Here is a 17806-nt window from a genome sequence, read left to right as displayed (position 1 = left end):
TGTTATAGGAGGGCATGAACATTAGGAGAAATTCTTTGACACTAAGATGAATGGAAGTAATTAGGGGAGAAGCATTCCTCCCTCACTGGAGACAAGACCGAGGCAAGACAGCCATCTGTCGGAGATGTGAGCTTATCTGCACTGAGCAAAGGGCAGGACCAGAGAACCTGCAAGGCTCCCTCCAGCTCTATGCAATTCCAGGGCGCTAAGACTGCCTTGGAATTGTGCCCTCCGAAGGAAACTTCGGAGGCACACAGTAAGATTAGTAGGTGAGCCAGGCCACTGCTGGATGGTGGAAAGCTGGATGTCTAAGAGAGAGCTTCCCCACACTAGCACACTCATCAAAGCCAGCAAGTAGATATTACAATGTCAGCCATTTGGAAGCACACTAATCATGACCTGTGACAAAATTGTGACCTAGTGAAAAGGAGCAGAAGAGGATCAGAAAATGAGGCCACTCTTGAAGTAGCACCTGCATTTCTGGACCATGAAGGACACCTCGGAGTGGAGGGAAGACGTAAGAAACAGTGTCCTTCACAGCAGGAATGCACTGCCTTTTCAGTCTTGAGAGTCCACATGATGCGGGCTCAAGAGCTGTGCACAGGCATTCCTGTCCCAGCAATCCTTGCAGAGATCACTCTTTTGTGCAACGGTGGCAGCGGCAAGAGGAGGGGTTTGTATGAGGGTCTCTGGGGGAGGAAATGGAGATTAGAGGTGGCAGAGAAATCAGTGCCAGATCAAGGCACCTCTGTGGGACTGCAGTAAAGGATGTGGGGAGTGGCATGCATGCACCCTGTCCTGAGAGGAAGAGCATTCCCTGAGGGAAGAGGCAACAACAGTAGCAGCTCTGCTCCCTGGTTCCCCACTGCCACAAACAACCACAAGAGCAGTGAAGAGAGTCAGAAAAAGTTGGATAACAGGTACATCAAAAATGTGGTCATGTTATATTTTGGTCAGTGCGAAACAGACAGGGTGGGGAGGCAGCTGGGGACACAGCAGGTCAATGGGGTAGATCCCACGTGGCTCATCGCAGGAGTGACCACTTGATCTGTTCCTTTGCTGACTGCAGTACCTACAAATAGAAGTTGAAGAGTCAAGATATGTGCAGCCAGCAGGATTAAGTCAACAACTCTTCATAAAACAATTCTCATGCAGTTGCTGGGAAACCATCAGTGGAAAAGGCAAATCTTACAAAAGGGGTTAATAGTCCATGCACACCCAACAAGAAAAGGAAAATCCAAGGCCACACACACCCCGTACTAATGAAATTCAAATTCTGGGCCCTGCATAAAGTCTGCAGACAGTTTTGCTGTTAAGCAGAGCACTAAAGCCTTACCTTGGAGAGGCAGAAACCCTACACAGGATTTCTCTTTGTCCTTATCTCTGCAGTCCTAAGGACTAAAGCTAGCTGGGCTGTTGTTTTTTAAATGAAACTCAAGATTCACAGCACTGTTCAGTTCTTCCTCTGACTCCCAAACCCATGATTGGGTGGTAGCCCTGGAAATAAATTCACTGCTTGCCTCTACGTGTAACGTACAAAGTGCGAGTAGGAAAAAAGGGCAGGAGGGATATAGAAAAGAGTGCACCATGCAGGAGTTTTGAAGAACACCCAACAAGACTCAACCAGATTACATACCTGTGAGACTGTCTGTTCTGTAAGAGGAACATCCTCCCCCTGAAATAGGGAAGAAGATAGTCTGCCGTGGGTAAATACTCATGGCCACTTCTGAAAATAGCTCTCCCCTCCTTAACACTCGGCACATGGATTTATGCATACGCACTTCCCAACAAGTGGTTTTAGGGACAGCCAGAAGTTATTCATCATCAAGGTGGAGCACTATCATCCGCTCTTTTCCCTGCCCTCCCCTCCCTCAGCCCATGCAGTTGCAGTCAGTTGCCTTATGCTGTAAAAACAGGCAAAGTAATGGATCCCTTGTGCCCTTCAACTGGGCCAGGTTAGGAAGGCTGTTCCTACTGGGCAGGCATAAAAGAAAGAAGAGAGGTGGGTTGCACTTACCCGCACTGCAACTCTATGTAGCACTTGCTGGGGATCACTCTCTAGAATCACCCTGTAAAAGATGAAGGGAGAATCACCCACTGCGCTGGGCTGTAAGCCATGGTTGCTCTAGAGGACAGGAGTGATGCAGGGAGACATGAAGAGCAAGACCTGTCAGCAAGAATGCCCATTCTGTACACACACCTGTGCGCGCGTATGTATTAGATTCTACTTAGAGATCAGAGAGTTTGGGCTACAGGTATGACAAGAGATGCTTGTCTAAAAGTTTTCTAGCCTTCAGTCATATATGGTAGTGGCTGGACTCACCCTCCATCTACAATTTCATCCACTGCCAGGAAAAGACCCTCCATGTTCTCCAGCAGGGTTCGCTTCTCCACATTCTTCCTGCAGAAAAAAACAGGCAAATACTACTCAGGAAGGAGCTGGGGACCAATGCATAATCTTGGCACCCAGAGTCTAGGTCATCCTTGGAGCCCAAAACATGGCTGCAGACATTCTTTACTAGGCACACCCTACATTTTGAATCTTCACTGCACAACAAGGAAGACTAGCAAATGGCCAATCATCTCAGGGCGCTAAATTTTGAACGGAATACCAGTGCTTCCACATGAAACTATGGAATACACAGCACATACAGAACCCACAGAAAAGACCAGACTTTAAATATGGTGCGTATACTGTGCGCACACAAACACACACAGTAAAAAGAATTCTGTAACTTGCTTCAAAAAGCCATATTGGACAACCAACAAAATTGGGCAAATATGCATTTATTCATCTACTGATTGCTGTACTATTCTTTATTTCTGCTGTCCATGGGAGTGGAAGAGAGAAGCAGTCAGTGTCCTGGAAGACCTCTCCCCTTCACTAGTGAAAATCTCACTCAGTGACTGGGTTTACACAATTGGTAAAGAAATGGTTGCTTCCTTTCTCTGCCCTACATGTGCCAGTTGCTCACTACCTTGTCCCCATACTCACCTGTGCCAGGAACAGGTTGCTTTGATGAGGGTGAGCAGTGGGAGTGGCCTCCAAGCCACCCTGAACAAGTCATGGGTTGCAGGGTGGTTTGCAACCCCACTGAGGGTTGGACAACTTGTGCTCGTGGAAAGGAGGTGTGACCAAAACGCTTGGGGTGGAGAAAAGAAACTACCATAGTTTGTCCTTCCCTGATCACGCAAGGAAGTCAGATTTAGCCTGTCAAGTCCACCTCTAGCTTCTGTCTGGTGCCATCCCTCTCCTTTCATTTTAAAGAAAAGCTAAGAACCTCTTGAGGCCAAACTCTGTGCTTCTGCCTTGCCATGGAAAACCTAGCATGAATAATAGTTACGTTTATTACTCAGCACGGCAGTCTTCACACCAACTTCAACAGGTGGTACAGGCTGCAAAACACTGGCTTGCAACAGCAGTTCAGCTAGCATGGATTGTAGCCTAATCCTGCATATCTTTCACCATGAATCTTTTTCTCCATTCACATATGGCTGTTACCCTTCCACCAGACTCACCCCCTCACCCCAGCAAAAGGAGAGTAGTGGTAAGTTTTTTCTCTTATCCTGGCTGGTATCTCTCACCCAAACTCCCATGACTGGCTTGCTTAACCTATTTTCTAGTGATGGAATTGGAGGGATATTGAAAATGGGATAGACTTGCAATGATTTGACTACCTTGCCCATATTGAGTCTTAGCACACCCTGGAATCAGGGGTGGGGGTTGTATGTGTGCCAATGAAGAGAGCTGCAATGAACCAGGGCTTGAGGATTATAACCTAGAAAGTGAAAAATTCACAAGACTGGTTCACCACACTTAAATCCACTAATAAAACCAATTCGCTTGGATTTCAAATGATTTTTGTAAAAAATCAACATGTTCTCGGTGTACATAACCCCAAACCTTCAAGTCATAAAACCCTCTTTATTTTGTTCCCAAATGTCACCATGCCTAAGTTATAGATTCAGACATGACCAGAAAAAGAGGTACTTACCTCAACATCTGACTGAGTGAGTCAAAGAGACAGTTCAGCACAGCCATCAGCATCAGCTGCAAAGGAATCACGCACACATATAATCAATGCACACATACACAAAACTGGCCTGAGGCAATGCCAGCTCCGCAGCATTTGGGGCGTATAGCTAGAAGGGCACTAGTTTGGCATTGGTTACCAGGCCCCAGAGGACAGCATATAAATCAGGCTCTGTTTGCTGTTGCCCCTAAGAGTCTGTTGGAGCTACCATTTCTTCTTTTTGAGGGACAGAGCAGGTGAGCTGTCCAGGAGCCATGTTTGCCACTTTGCCGGGCTCTCACACCAATCAAAGCCTATGAATAACATAGCCTTCACACAGAAGACAAGGCAGCTGAAGTCATGCATGCTTGACTGAGAAAGTTTATTTGTCATGTTGGGACTACTCACCTCATTTTCATAGGAGCTGCCAATGACATAGAAATACAGGTCAATGCTGCTCTTGTAAACAACTGTCAGCCCCTCCAGGAGTGCAATCTCACCTGAGTAGGAAAAGAGGACAAAATAAAGTGAAAAGTGAGCAGGAAAAGCACATGAAGACATTCCCAGTCCTGCAGAAGGGGAATGCGCCAATATAGTCATGTTTCCCCATCAATAGAGGCTTACCAATATTGGGTTCCCTGGAAATATCACACACCCTAGGATGAGTTCGAACTGCTGGGGAAAAGGCCTCCTCATGAAAAGAAAAAACCACCACTTGCCTACATTGGGACAGCACCACGGTGTGGAAACCGCCCCTGTATCTGACAGCATCATATGCCCACGTTGAAGTGACGAGTACACAAATGACCTACATGCTACAACATGAAATCAACCCATGAAATTGCATGACCTCATCAACAAGAATGTAAATAAAGCAGTTGCTTTCAGAGAAGACTTGAATGTCAGGAGCCTAAAGGGAGGTAGACCCTGGGAGCAAGGCTATGCCCCCAATACAATCCAACCCGTGGTGAATCCAGCCCCCCCACTTTAAAATAATTCCACACCTACAATTTAAAATATTTATTTATACCACCCAACAGCCAAGGTTCATCTTTATACCATTTTCATCTTAGGATACCAGGGCAGTTTAAGTGCATGCTCAATCTCCCTCACCCGCTATCACCACAACAGAACTAGGTGGATGCATAAGGAGCATATCACATAATTTGTACTTTCAAAGTCATTTGCTCAGAAAGGCTAACCTAAGAAGACTGCCTGCTACATCAGGGAAGGCCTATCTAATCCAGTATCCTGTTTCCCCCCAGTGGCCAATCAAATGTTTCCAAGAAGTTCTCAAAGTAGAACGTGAGCACAACACCACCTTCAGATATACTGAGGTGTACTGCCCCAAATACTGGAGATAATATATAGCCACTGTGACTAGTAGTCATTGATAGCCTTATCCTCCATGCATTTCATCTGCCTAATTCCCCTTCAAGACAATCTAAGCTAGCAGTTGTCACCACATCTTGGGGAAATGAATTACATTGTTTAATTACACATTGTGTGAAGAAACACGTCCATCTGTCCTGGATCTTCTGCCATTCGGCTTTCTGGCATCACACACCCATACAAAGATTCTAGCATTATTAGAGAGGAAGAACAACTTTTCCTATCCATTTTCTCCACACAATGCACAATTTCATATACCTCAGTCATGCCCCCCTCCCCTTACTCATATTCTCAATAATAAGAGGGCCATTGGTGATGTGGCCTCCTCCAGAGATTCCCAAAAGGACCTCAATAGAAATCAATTAACATTCTCTGTGTTGCCATTCCAGAGGCCCTCCTCCCATCATGCTCCCAGGCAGAACCTACTATCTGTCCGGTGTGTCTTGTTGAAAATATTCTTCTCAAAGGTCTTCTGCTCCTTGACTGTGGGGTAGGTGTCATCATAATACTGTAGGGAAAAAGAAGAGGCTCCATGCATGAGAGTTACAGCTGGAAATGACTTGCTTTCTCAAGTGAGCTTCACAAGTGTAAAGATGTGATGATTATTTGAAAGATAAATTGATCACACACTTCTTCACTTCAGTCAGGGGTGTGGATCCTGTGGCTTTCCAGATATTGCTGAACTTTAGCTCCCCACCCCTAATCACTGGCCATAGTTGATAGAAGTTGGAGGTCAACATATTCCTGAAGGGCACAGTCACCCAGCCAGTCCCTGATTTTGATGTAGAACTTGTTATACTTAATTAAGGTAAGGTAAAAGTAACAACATTCCTTTCTCATCCAATAAACTTCATTGAAAGCTTACAATGTGGCAGGGACAAGAGTTCTACATGAAGACTCAGCTCAGCTGGGATTCAAACCTAGTTACCATATAATCTGCAGTGAATTATACCAGTTTAGCTATGATATGAGTATGACGTACTGGATGAGCAACTGCTAGCAAGAATCAGGATAGGGCTCAAGTTGGCACCATGGCACAAGCAGGCAGGGCAATGTCAAACTCAGAAAGCAGCAACCCAGCTGGCTGCCCACAAGAGCATCTGAAAGACCACACCACCAGGTTGCTTGGGCAGTCTGAGGCCCTGTAAATGCTCTGGCCTAAGACTACTGTGATCCCTCAGCATTGGACATGGACTGATAGGAGATGTAGGCCAAAATACCTAAAGAGTCACATGTTGTCCACACCCTACTACTTTTTCTGGCATCTACAAAAGCTTACCTTGGCAAACATTCGGTCTCCATCGTTGTCCAAAATCAGGATGGCTTTTACTGTATAGAGTGATGGCTCCTGCAAAGGAAGGCACAACATCATGGTTTCACCCAACTAATGCCACTTGCAGCCTGAGCATTATGGGCATCCCACCCAATAGTGGGAACAAAGAGATGGATAGTGTCATAAAACAGAGTTGTACATATGCTAAGCCAAAATATCATCTGAATTCTGCACCAAAAATTGATCCAGTTTTTGCAATGGGAGTAAGTAATACAAATTATGCAACTCAGTATATATTTGTGTCTTTTCCATTCTATTAGGCATAGGGAAGAGCAATGAAAATCTGCCTACTGAGTACTGTATGTCCTACTCTGGCTTCCAATCTTTTCTATTGCTACCTGCGTGGTTTTAACTGTATCTCCAAAGTCATGAGAACTAGAACCTTGTCTTTCTTTTCCCTTTTATGAAAATGTAAGATTCTCAAGATGCTGTAGAATATGCCAAATATCGATTATATGCCATTTTTCCCTGGTACAATTTCAATATGCCCTGCATATGAAATAATTTGAAGGAGCAGTAGAGGCCATGCATAACAATGGGCTACCTCTATACTAGTCATTCCAAGCCTGCACAGTCATGACCGGCTAAGCATAGCATAATGCACCTGCTATGTATGAGAGCCCACCACCAAGCATGTGACTGGAAGAGAAATGGGGTTCAGATTGTCAAACACCAGGCAGATGGATGGCTGCTGGACCAAGTTCAAGTTGGTGAACTGGTCTGTACAGGCCTGAGTTCTTTGCAGGCCTGAGTTCTTTTATGCCACCTGCAGCATTACTTTAGTTAGAGTTTGCCTAAATGGAGCCAACAATTTGCAGGTCAGGCCTGCCACTGGCCACTTCAAACCAATGAAAGCCAGTGTTTTACTGTAGGGAAATCTTCCTTGTTTCTTCTGAATTTTTACAGAAGATCCTTTTCACATCAACTAGGCCCCTCTCACTCACATGTGCTTTCAGCAGCATCAGAGTTCCTTCCCCATGGCATAATTCCACACTGTAACCACCTGAATCAAACTGATCTTGTAGGTCTTTTCTACCCAAACAACACCCTTCTATCTAGTTGGGTGATGAATACATGGGAAGGATTGATGTAATTGGCACCACACATGTTGTTCACAAATGTGCACACTACAGTGGAAGCAGCACCCTTGGTACTGGGAGCACATGTAAAGTTCCCCATTCTCCCACTGAGTCCAATATGGGGGAGAAAGGAAGTCACATTTCAAATCCCTCCATAGCAAAACCTGCTTCTAGGCCAACTGTTTGTGGCTGGGGCTGTATCAGCACCGTCATGACAGGACTCAAATTCTCCTGCATTAGAATGTGCTTGTTTCAAATAAGATCTAAGAAGCACTGGATGACTCTAGTGGTAGCACGTCTAGCAATGTGTAAGACATAAAAGAACTGAGAAAAAGGAACGTTTATGGCATGTCACACCTGTGCAATTCCAGTGGGACAGGTGAGCTGAATGACTGAAAAAGAACAGATTACCCTGAGAAGTGGCTGTTGCCAGCATGCCACCAATCCAGATCATCCCAAGTACAACCTTCCTATACAACAAAGAAAAATTCCACAAGACATACTTGTACAGTGATTGCACTATTATGCATCAGCACTGTCAGAGAGGCTCTGCTTGTCTGTTAGAGAAGCTCTTGCACCTAAGCTCTAGGCTGGCCATGTTAACCTCCTGGAAAAGCTCCATTCTATGTCCCTAACATAGATCAATACAACTTCCACCTTGGCACTTCTAGTTCTTCACCACCAGGGGGAGCCCCAGGATCATGGTGGCTGAACAACAAGCTTGCAGAAAACAGTATCAGAAGATCTAAAGCCACAGGTTTTAAGGAGTACAGTATTAAACACACAGCACACTACAATTTTGCACTTGTCATTCTCTAAACCATCCTTCAATTGATGGTTGAGATCCACACATCAATTGCACTAATGGTAGCATTATTGTTCTCATACACTTAAAAGACAGGCAGACAGATAGCCAAGGACAGAGTGGCAAGAAGTAAAGGAAGGCAGGACTGCTCTAACTTTAAATACTTGCAAAAGAAAAAGAATCAGTTCAGCCCTGCATGGTAAGCTGCATTTGTAAGGATTCCACACTTCTGTACCCCTATTAAACATCCAAGGAAACTGTCCTCCTTTGCAACTAGGCACGCTTAGCCAGACAGATGGGTATGGTTCAAAAAACAAAAACAAGAGTGAGTCCTATTTTGGAGATGCATCCTGCATCATGAAATACTAAAAGCTACTGCAGCACATGATGTAAGTAACAGCTTGCCACGGCAATGATTAGTTATAGCTTCCACCACTAGGCCACCATGCAGCATATATCTGACTCTCTCAATGCCTGAAAGAGATAAGGATGTGAACGCAAGGGCAAACTTTCAGAAGCACACGCTACTTCCCTGCCATGCCTGTGGCTCAAGGAGATGATATGTTCAGTGCATCAGTATGCTTCAAAAGAGAGGGCCATAGCTCCTTGCCTGCAGAATGAGTCAGCTTCAGTCACCGGCATCTCTAAGGTGGGTCAGGAAAGACACCTATCTACAATTCTAGACAGCCACTGCCAGTCAGTGTAGGCAACACTGAGCTTTAATCATGATTTGTTAGGCAGCCAACAGCCTCATGGGGCAAGAGAAAGGAAAGACAAGAAGAGACACACCTCTTCCCTGCTGGATGCTGGAAAGCTCTCGAGACAAAGTTCTGTGATGCACTGACTTCCATGTAGCCACAGTCAGAGTGTATAACAGAACTTCACCTCAAGCGCTGCAACAGCCCCTCTGTGGGAGCAGCAGCAGGCTCATCTATGGAGCAGGTTAGCATGCAGATCCACTACTCCACAGAGATGCTCAGCCTGATTCCGATCCCAAGCACCTTTCCCACTGAACTAGAGCAAGTCTGAGGAGGCGGTGCAGAGCATGGCTTTTCTTCCATTTTCAGAAACTAGTGCGCCCAGGTGAAAGCCTCTCTGTTCTTCTCAGGATCGGTCCCTGGAAGCTCTTACAGTCCACAGATTGGCAATCACATTTCCTAACCTACCAAGAGTAGATCTTTCTCCTCCCTGAAAAGGGTACCCTTTTTTTTAGAGCAACCTACCTGCATTTCATGGAACACCCAAATGAGTCAGAATTATTACTGACCACTGAGACCGCCAGCAATTCTGGGCCAGCAACCTGATAGGGCAGCCAGTCACAGGTTTACTAGAGAAGCGTTCGGATCCTAGAACTATTATACATTGGAAATACTCAACACTATTGTAGTGTTTTTCACAGCATGCTGAAAGGGTCCTCTGATAAGAAGATCAGTAAATCTGGATAGAGCGCTCTCACCAATTCAACAAGAATGGTTCTTCTGGACCTGTGTGGCTCATCCATTCTCCAGTGGAGGAACAACAAGGTAAACAAATTTAGATTCTCCTTCTGTTTTCACCCTCATTCATACACAGACACATAAATTTGCTTGGCAAACTTAGTAGGCAGGCAGATGTGCACTGGGAATTTTAGCTCCCCTCCTATTAATATTTCACCTGCCACCTGAGCAATGCCTGAAAACCACTGTTTTAAAATCCTTTTTTGTCCAGGCTCTCCACTGAAGCCCTGTGAAACTGCAGGCACAATAGTGAGATGCCCCAAAGCTAGCCAGCCAATGATCCATACAAATGGCATCAGAGGAAAATTTGGGCTCTAACCTGGACCAAGCAAAGCCACAGATGTGGGGCAAAGCATAGCATCTCCTCCTACCTTACTATCAGAGAATTAGAAAAAAACGCTTACCATATAAGCATCAGAGGAGAATTTATATATCTCTTTGCCAGAGAGACAAGCTTCCACCAGAGAGACAGCAAATAAACACACATTTTAAATCTATAATGAGCGCTGACTAGAAGGCCAGAAGCAGCATAAATTTCTCTCTGGAGGCTTCCAGTTCAAGCCAAGGGCTGCCTCAAGCAATCAACCATTAAAACAAGACGTTAAGAGTTACTGCACAGTTTATTCTGATCATTTAATTCTGAAGTTTCAATAAATTAAACTTCAATCAATTAAACTAGGTGTGCAACAGCCCAGATGGTCAGTGCGATAGCAGCAGCATTGCCATAAAGATTTTACAGCTGCCAGGACCCCGCGGAAGGGGAGCATTTGGTGAGGGAGACGAGGTGGCAAGAATTATGTCTGTGCTTGTTTTATTTGCAAATGGCAATCGGAAAGCCACACAGAGGAGGCAAGGCCATTCCAGTTGCGCTGCCTGGGGCCACTTCAACTCACACGTAAGACAAGCCTTCCCTAGGAAGGAGGGAAAGAAGGCACAGTGCTAGGACACCATGGCTCCCAAATCATACTATTCTGCCTAAATAAACAGCCTGGGAAAAGTGCCCTGTGTTCTGCAGCAAAAGGACAATCCTGCATTCTCACCAGCACAGCCATGCTTTAGAATGTGAGACACTCAGAACCCAAATCCTCTCCATTGACTTTGCTATCATTGTATTATTAAGGCAATTGACTAATCTACATTGATTGCACAGCTGAATAATAAACTCTGTCTGGCCATTCACTCATCTACCTCTACTATCCTCAACTATCCAAAGTTCTCCTTTGACTCTCCCTTTACAGTTCTTTAACCATGGAGCTGCTTCCCAGAACACATTTCCTCTTATTCCTCCCATAAATCCTTCCTCAAAGTCCAACATTTCTGTGAATTACAGACTCTTATCTCATATCATGTATCCAAATATATGTAACTGAGCTGAATACATATTCCATTCATTTACTTTCAGCTCCATCTCCCTTCCCTGTTCTGTTGCCTCTCCAGAGTCAAATTTTAGGCAGTAAACTCCTTGGGTAGGTGTTTTCTTGTTCTCTTGGGTGAACTTGCATGCACATTAATAGTGCCAAAGGGAAATTATGATTTCATTATTATTTAAGATTATCTTAAACCCACCTTTCATGTCACACTGTCCTCACAAACTAGCATACAATGCTACAAAAACATGAACATGCAATTACAATTAAACACACACACACCAGCATCAGCAGCTAATACAGACTAAAGCAAGTGGGTCTTTTTGTTTTTTTCTAAAAAACAGTGAGCTGTGATGAATCTTGGGAAGGGAGCGCTAACAGTATGGGGTTACCAATGAGCCTAGGTCTAATGACTGTTGCAAGAAATAGAGCCCATAATACTGGTCTTAATACTTAATCCTATATGTCGCCCCAAACTAGTTAGGGCTTTAAAAGCCAAAAGCAGCACCTTGAATTATGCTGTGTAGCAATGGGGATGGCATATAAAAATTTAAAATAAATAAATAAATAATCTAAATGAGAACGAATTGGTATAATCGAATCTGAACATTAGCACCCACAAGTTTTTAACTGCCGCATTCTATACCAGCTGAAATTTCCAAACTGTCTTCAAGGGCTGAACATGACATGAACTATAAAAACAACAATTGCTCTTAAATTACACAATTTGTTTGCCATTCAAATTTGACTCTGTCTATGAATGGAATCTTAATGAGAATCTTGCCCCTCCTACTGAAATTTCTCCTGGATGAGATGAAAATCTGAAAGTGCACCCATATATCCCACATTGGGCAAGCAGTAGGGCTCCATATCTTTTTGGCCTTTCTAAGCCCCTCAATTGTACAAGACCTTCACTATCTCTGTTAAAAATAACACCCAAAACTGAAAAATGGATACCTGTCTTACCCTGATAATTAAATATTGCACCTGCTGCTTTGTGTGTGTACCCATGGACATGAAAAGTTTTCACAGTAGATATGGTGAATTTTCCATCCCAGCAATGGGTAGAAAGATCTCCAGATAATTTGGATTTTAACTCACAGAAGCTCCTGCCTTGCACTCACCCACAATCCCTCCCTGAAAACATCTCACCACCCAGTCCTCTCACTCTGCTAAACAAAGCAGTACTGAAACAAAAAGACAGTGTGTACCTATAACACAACCCTCTCTACTGCATGTAAAATAACTCACACGGATGATGGTGAATTACATCCCTGGGTGTCCAACACAAAATTGTTTAGACAATCCCATTTTTAGCCCAAACTATGGCCTACTTTTTAGCTAAGCATTAAATCTATGCCTAGCTTGTAACTCTACAGAATGAAGGCAGGAGCCCACAGGGCTGTAATTTCACCATACAAAAAATTCTTTCCACATTAAAAAAAACTAGATGGCAAGGTAAAGGGTTCTAGTAATACTTTCCCCCTACATGTTAATTTTATATCTGTAACAAATCTGTGAAAAAAGGGGAGCATTCCCTCCTGTGGGTCCCCCAACTGCCATTCATATGATACAGTTCAAACTGATCTGTTACCTCACCAAGAACCAAACCAAAGCTTTTGATAGGTCTGCCTGAAACTCCAGTATGGTTACAGCTAATTTTCTGATCACTCTAGGATGATAATCGCCTGCTTCCTATACACCTCAGTTCAAATCCTAGCTCAGCCCTGAATTCCCTGAACAACTCTGGGAAACTGTTGCCTCAGCAGTGAAGCATCTGTAAAATGAGAAATACAAAAAATCTTCTTTACATTTTTTACAAGGTTAAATGAGGCAAGGAGGTGTTTGGGATGTGGCAGGTATGAGCAGCCATGAATAAAAATTAGTAGAAATATCAGTGACAAAGATGGCAGCCACCAACAAGATAGCACATCCACTCTGATTCTCATGAAAGTAAATGTAGTTACTTGGTGCTCAGTTTCCATGATGGAACTTACTCCAAAATGGGTTAATATGCAGTTATCACATTAGTAAACTGCCCTTCTTTCAAAAGTTTAGCTCAGAGCACATTGCATTTCCCCATTTTATCCTCACAATAATTCAGTAACAGCCAGCATCAGACAGAGGAATCAGACCTATTTACTTGCCCCTTAGAGCTAACAAATGATGTTGTCACAGCAGGGCTTTGGAGCAGAAGTCCAACAAACCACTCAGTGGAAGGAGAAGAATGGCTTAACACATTTTTAAGTAAGTGAAGTAATACACACTGCTGTTGGGAGAGCAGAGGCATACGACTAGGAAGTATAGAATCTAAAATTACCCAGCTGCCCCACTAGAGCTTATGAAAACAACTCTGCTTACACTTCTCACATGTCAGTGAATGAGGCAATCATGTACAAGCGACTGACCCCATTTCCCCTTCAGGGCTCTACCAATTCAGGAAAGGGCAATCCATGCTTTCACAAAAAACAGGCTTGGCACTGTTTGGCAACTGGCCAAGGTCAACACTCTAATAAGGAGCTTACTGGGGCATCTCTTACAATTTCTGGAGCCTCCTGCGTCCTTGCTGGTGCTGCATGTTCACTTGCCCTCTAGAGAAAGTGCACAGTGAGAGAAGTGCTAAGAAAGAGGAGTAACCTCTGGTAGCCCTTTCCTCTCTCCTTCTCAGTGCCAGCTAGGCCTAGAGGAAAGTGGGTTGGTAGTGACAAAGAGGTGATGAGGTGGACCTGAAAGTGTCTTATGCTAAGTGCCCCCCAAAATCTGGAAATAACACTGCCCAAAAGCATTCCCACTAGTAGGAAATTAGATTCTTTCTCTGCAAACCCACTACTGAATAAACACTTAGGAACAAAGTCTGCACTTAAATGCACTATACAATTGTTCCTCTAACTACACTTAGATGAAAGCTATTAATTTTGTTATTAGGTGCTGTCAAGTCATCTCTGACTTATGACAATCCTATGAATGAATGAATGAATGAATGAATGAATGAATGAATGAATCCCTCTAAAATGCCCTATCTATGGCAGCCCTGCTCTTCTAAAATCAAGCCTGTGGTTTCCTTTATGAAGTCAATACATCTCATATTTGGTCTTCCCTTTCAATTTTGACTTTCCCTAGCATGATTGTCTTGTCCCATGAGTCTTGCCTTCTCATGTTGTGCTCAAAGTATGACAGCCTCAGTTTTGTCATTTTTGTTTCTAGGGAAAGCTTTGGATTAATTTGATCTAGGACCCATTTCATCTTTCTGTCACAGGGTATTCACAAAGCTCTCCTCCAGCACCATTATTTTCCAACTATACTTAGAAAAAGGATTTTAGCTACTGGACCATAAAAACACTTTTCCAGAGGCAGCAGTATCAGAACACGGGGATTATATAACGGCCTCTAGGTCAGTTTTCCCTAACATGGTGCCTTCCACATGTTTTGCACTTCAGTATCAATCAGCCTTAGCTAAGACAGCCAATGGTCAACAATGCAGAGACCTGTAATTCAAAACACATGGAGGACACCAGGCAGAAGAAACTTGCTCCAGGTCATGAAATGCCATATGAAGAAAAGATATAACTTTTAAAAAGAGGGGGAGCGGATAGGGAAAATCACAATTGTACAGAAGAGCTAGTATTTGAAAATTAAAGTTAAAACTGAATAGGTCAGGCAAGAACAGGCAAGGGCTGGCCATACTAGAATTGGATCTGGTGTGACATTAGAGGATGGCAAATTATAAGGGATGAGATTTATGATTATATCTTTTAGCATGAAGAGGGTATAATTTTGGATTTTCATTTGAGGCTCCAGAGTGTCTTAGACTGCAATTAAAAACCCTTCCCTGAACCTTCAAATATGTCAAGAGTTATCAGGGTGTTTTCCTAATGGTGCAGAAGCAACTTGCATTTGTGATAATAGCATGTCATGCATTTAAAACATGCTTGACAAACAGATGAATACATACAGGTGGTTCTTCAATGTTCAGAATAGGGGCAAGGCCATACGGTTACCGAATGCATGAAAGTTTCAACCCCAGCCTGCAAAGCAACTTATGAAAGCAAAGAGATTCCAAATTGAAGAACACTGTCAGAAGAAAACAGCAAGATATTCTTCAAAAAACCTCTAAGTCTTCAGACTGGAAGACTGCAAACAGATTCTAAAATTTCAAGTATATACATTTGCATTATAAATAACCAGGATATTGTGTCACAGTAAGTGGCACTGATGGTGATGCGCCCTGATAGGACCTGACACATGGTTAAAGTTTACTATACAGTGTACTATACTAAACTTTGAATCCCCAGTTTACAATACACAGCTACATGTGAGCCCCACAGCAAATCAAGCATTTTGCCAAAACATTTTCTCTATTTCTTTCCATGGAAATGCCTACCCCACAGGAAAGTAATGATCACAGCACAATCCTAGATCCACTCCCTAGCAAGTGTGCTTCAATTGCAATCTTAACCTCAAAAATCAAATTGGTTTGAGGTTTCTGATTGCAGGATAAGTCTATCAAATTGGACAACAGTTCCTCTTTATCTTCCTGGTAGGTTTCCCACAGTGCTTCCAGACAAGGGCTTTATTATGCTATCAACCCTGGCTGATATGCGGATTTTTAGAGATCCAGATGTCACTGTCTTCCACTTGCAACCCTCCCATGTCTTCACTTTGCTTCATCCATCTGCTTTATTTCCATGAGAAATCCATGAAGGAGGAAACAGAAGAGCTATACTGCATATCTGGATTGGTGATCCCTTCATCTGGAAGCACCCCCACCATCATCCAGCTGGATAATGGAGAAAGATGATGTTGGTCTATAGCACAGACATTTGGTCTGATCCAACAGGGCTCTTTTTACATTCCTATCCACCAAAGTCTAGATCAGGGCTTTTTATCAATCAGCATCTGGAGAGTCACACATTCCTTATCCTTGTGGTAAGGACCCAGGAATCCTGGTGGGGGGGGGGGTAGAAACCCTCTTTTTTTTTTTTTTTTTCTGAGCCTAAAGTGACCCTCTGAAGGACATGCCTGTAGGTCAGCTATCTATGAAGGCCTTTCTCTAGATGCCTGCATCTTCAAGGGTTGCTATGGAAGGCTCACACAGCATGCATTCTTAGGCTTTTTTGGGGGATGAAAAATAACATTTAAAAATTGTCCGAATTGGTTTTAACTCTGCTGCTGTTTTTACTGCTCTGTCACTTCAATTTTTATGTTGAGTTTTCTATTTATTTTAATTGTTTTGCTATTACCAGAAGCAGCCCTGGAGCAAGCACAGTTAAAAGCAAACTACAGATCTCTGAATAAATAAATAAAAGAAACAATACAATATAAGGGCCACTGAATTTGCACCGACCAAGTAAGCCACAGAAAGCACTCTTGTGTTCACAGGCCTTGTTTCCCCAGTGCTTTTCAAAATTTCAACCTACCTTTTCCACAGATTTTTCTGCTGAGGAAACTCTGCCTTTTGCAGAGGATTGTGAGCCATGATTCACACAACGTTCTCCCAGGACACTAACCAATCCCACCGGGCTTCACTTGTGGCCCTGCAAGAACTGTGAGTGCACCTTAGCACACCAAACTCTTCACCAGCTGCTCATTGCAGCATCTGTTCAGAAGTGGTGGCAAGCTCTGTGAGAAAGAAACATATCCCTCACTACCTATTACCTCCCTGAGGAGAGCCAAGATTCCCTGGAACACAGTTGCAAAACCTCCTGGCACAGGAGAGCAACCCTGTGCATTTAAAAAAAAAAAAAGACTGACATTGAGGGGTGGGTAACTTGAGCCTCCCTGTTTCCCTACCAACCGTGTAATAGCTCTCTTAGAGAGTCCCTGCAATTTCCTATTAAATAGCCTTCCCCCAACCTGGGACCCCACAGATTTGGAGGACGCCAGAATGGAGAAGCTTGCCTTACAAGAGCTCACCCGAGGCCCTCTAAGTGGTACTTGGAACTCCTCTCTCTCTACTAAAAGAAGTTGTCCACCGCTCTCATCTTCAGACATATGGGCAGGTCCAACAACCTCCCACCAAGTAGCAGGGCCTCGGCTTGATCGGACGGATCCAAACTAGGCCGAGGTCCCGCAGTAACCTGTCGGATCCGACACGCCCTCCAGCCCGTCTCCGTAGTAATGGACGCGCACCCCAGCAATTCTCCCTCTCCCCGCTCTTGCCCCTCCGGCTCCTACCAGGATCAGCGCCTCCATCTTGGTCGCCCCGATGCCGACGTGGAGCAGCAGCCACCGCTACACAGCATTGGCTGGCCCCACGCCAATCTTTTTCTCAGGCCCCTCCTCCACCTTTCTAAGCGAACTCTTATTGGCTAACGCTCGTCT

At 44.0% G+C, this 17806-nt stretch overlaps 1 protein-coding gene across 2 annotated transcripts; it reads right to left on the bottom strand.

Annotated features, from left to right (window-relative positions):
- Positions 1–921: 921 nt before the first annotated feature.
- COPZ1 (COPI coat complex subunit zeta 1) lies at positions 922–17767 on the bottom strand. 2 transcript variants are annotated; one of them, XM_044443164.1, is made up of 9 exons: positions 17660–17767; positions 6685–6753; positions 5832–5913; positions 4422–4513; positions 3996–4051; positions 2324–2401; positions 2018–2069; positions 1637–1675; positions 922–1072 (listed from the first exon to the last, which is right to left on the bottom strand). In XM_044443164.1, exons 1-9 carry the CDS (start codon positions 17675–17677, stop codon positions 1025–1027), a joined length of 534 nt encoding a protein of 177 aa, XP_044299099.1. In that variant the 5' UTR covers positions 17678–17767; the 3' UTR covers positions 922–1024. The 2 variants fall into 2 exon arrangements, with proteins under 2 accessions (XP_044299099.1, XP_044299098.1); XM_044443163.1 differs by lacking the exon at positions 17660–17767 and having other exon boundaries at positions 6685–6789.
- Between the last annotated feature and the right edge of the window lie 39 nt (positions 17768–17806).

The sequence above is a fragment of the Varanus komodoensis genome, unplaced genomic scaffold (assembly GCF_004798865.1).
Source record: "Varanus komodoensis strain SLA01 unplaced genomic scaffold, ASM479886v1 scaffold41, whole genome shotgun sequence".
NCBI classification, from domain to species: domain Eukaryota; kingdom Metazoa; phylum Chordata; class Lepidosauria; order Squamata; family Varanidae; genus Varanus; species Varanus komodoensis.
The sequence above is the reverse complement of the archived record's forward strand: the minus strand, read 5'-3'. Positions and strand labels throughout refer to the sequence as shown.

Excerpts from the sequence above, each read along its gene's own strand:
- COPZ1 (XM_044443163.1), bottom strand. The coding sequence starts at position 6,777 with ATGATGTTGTGCCTTCCTTTGCAGGAGCCATCACTCTATACAGTAAAA. Across the intron at positions 4,514-5,831 it reads CAAGACACACCGGACAGATA|GTGAGATTGCACTCCTGGAG; the intron begins GTAGGTTCTGCC and ends TTTCCTACTCAG. Across the intron at positions 2,402-3,995 it reads TCACTCAGTCAGATGTTGAG|GAAGAATGTGGAGAAGCGAA; the intron begins GTAAGTACCTCT and ends TTTTTTCTGCAG.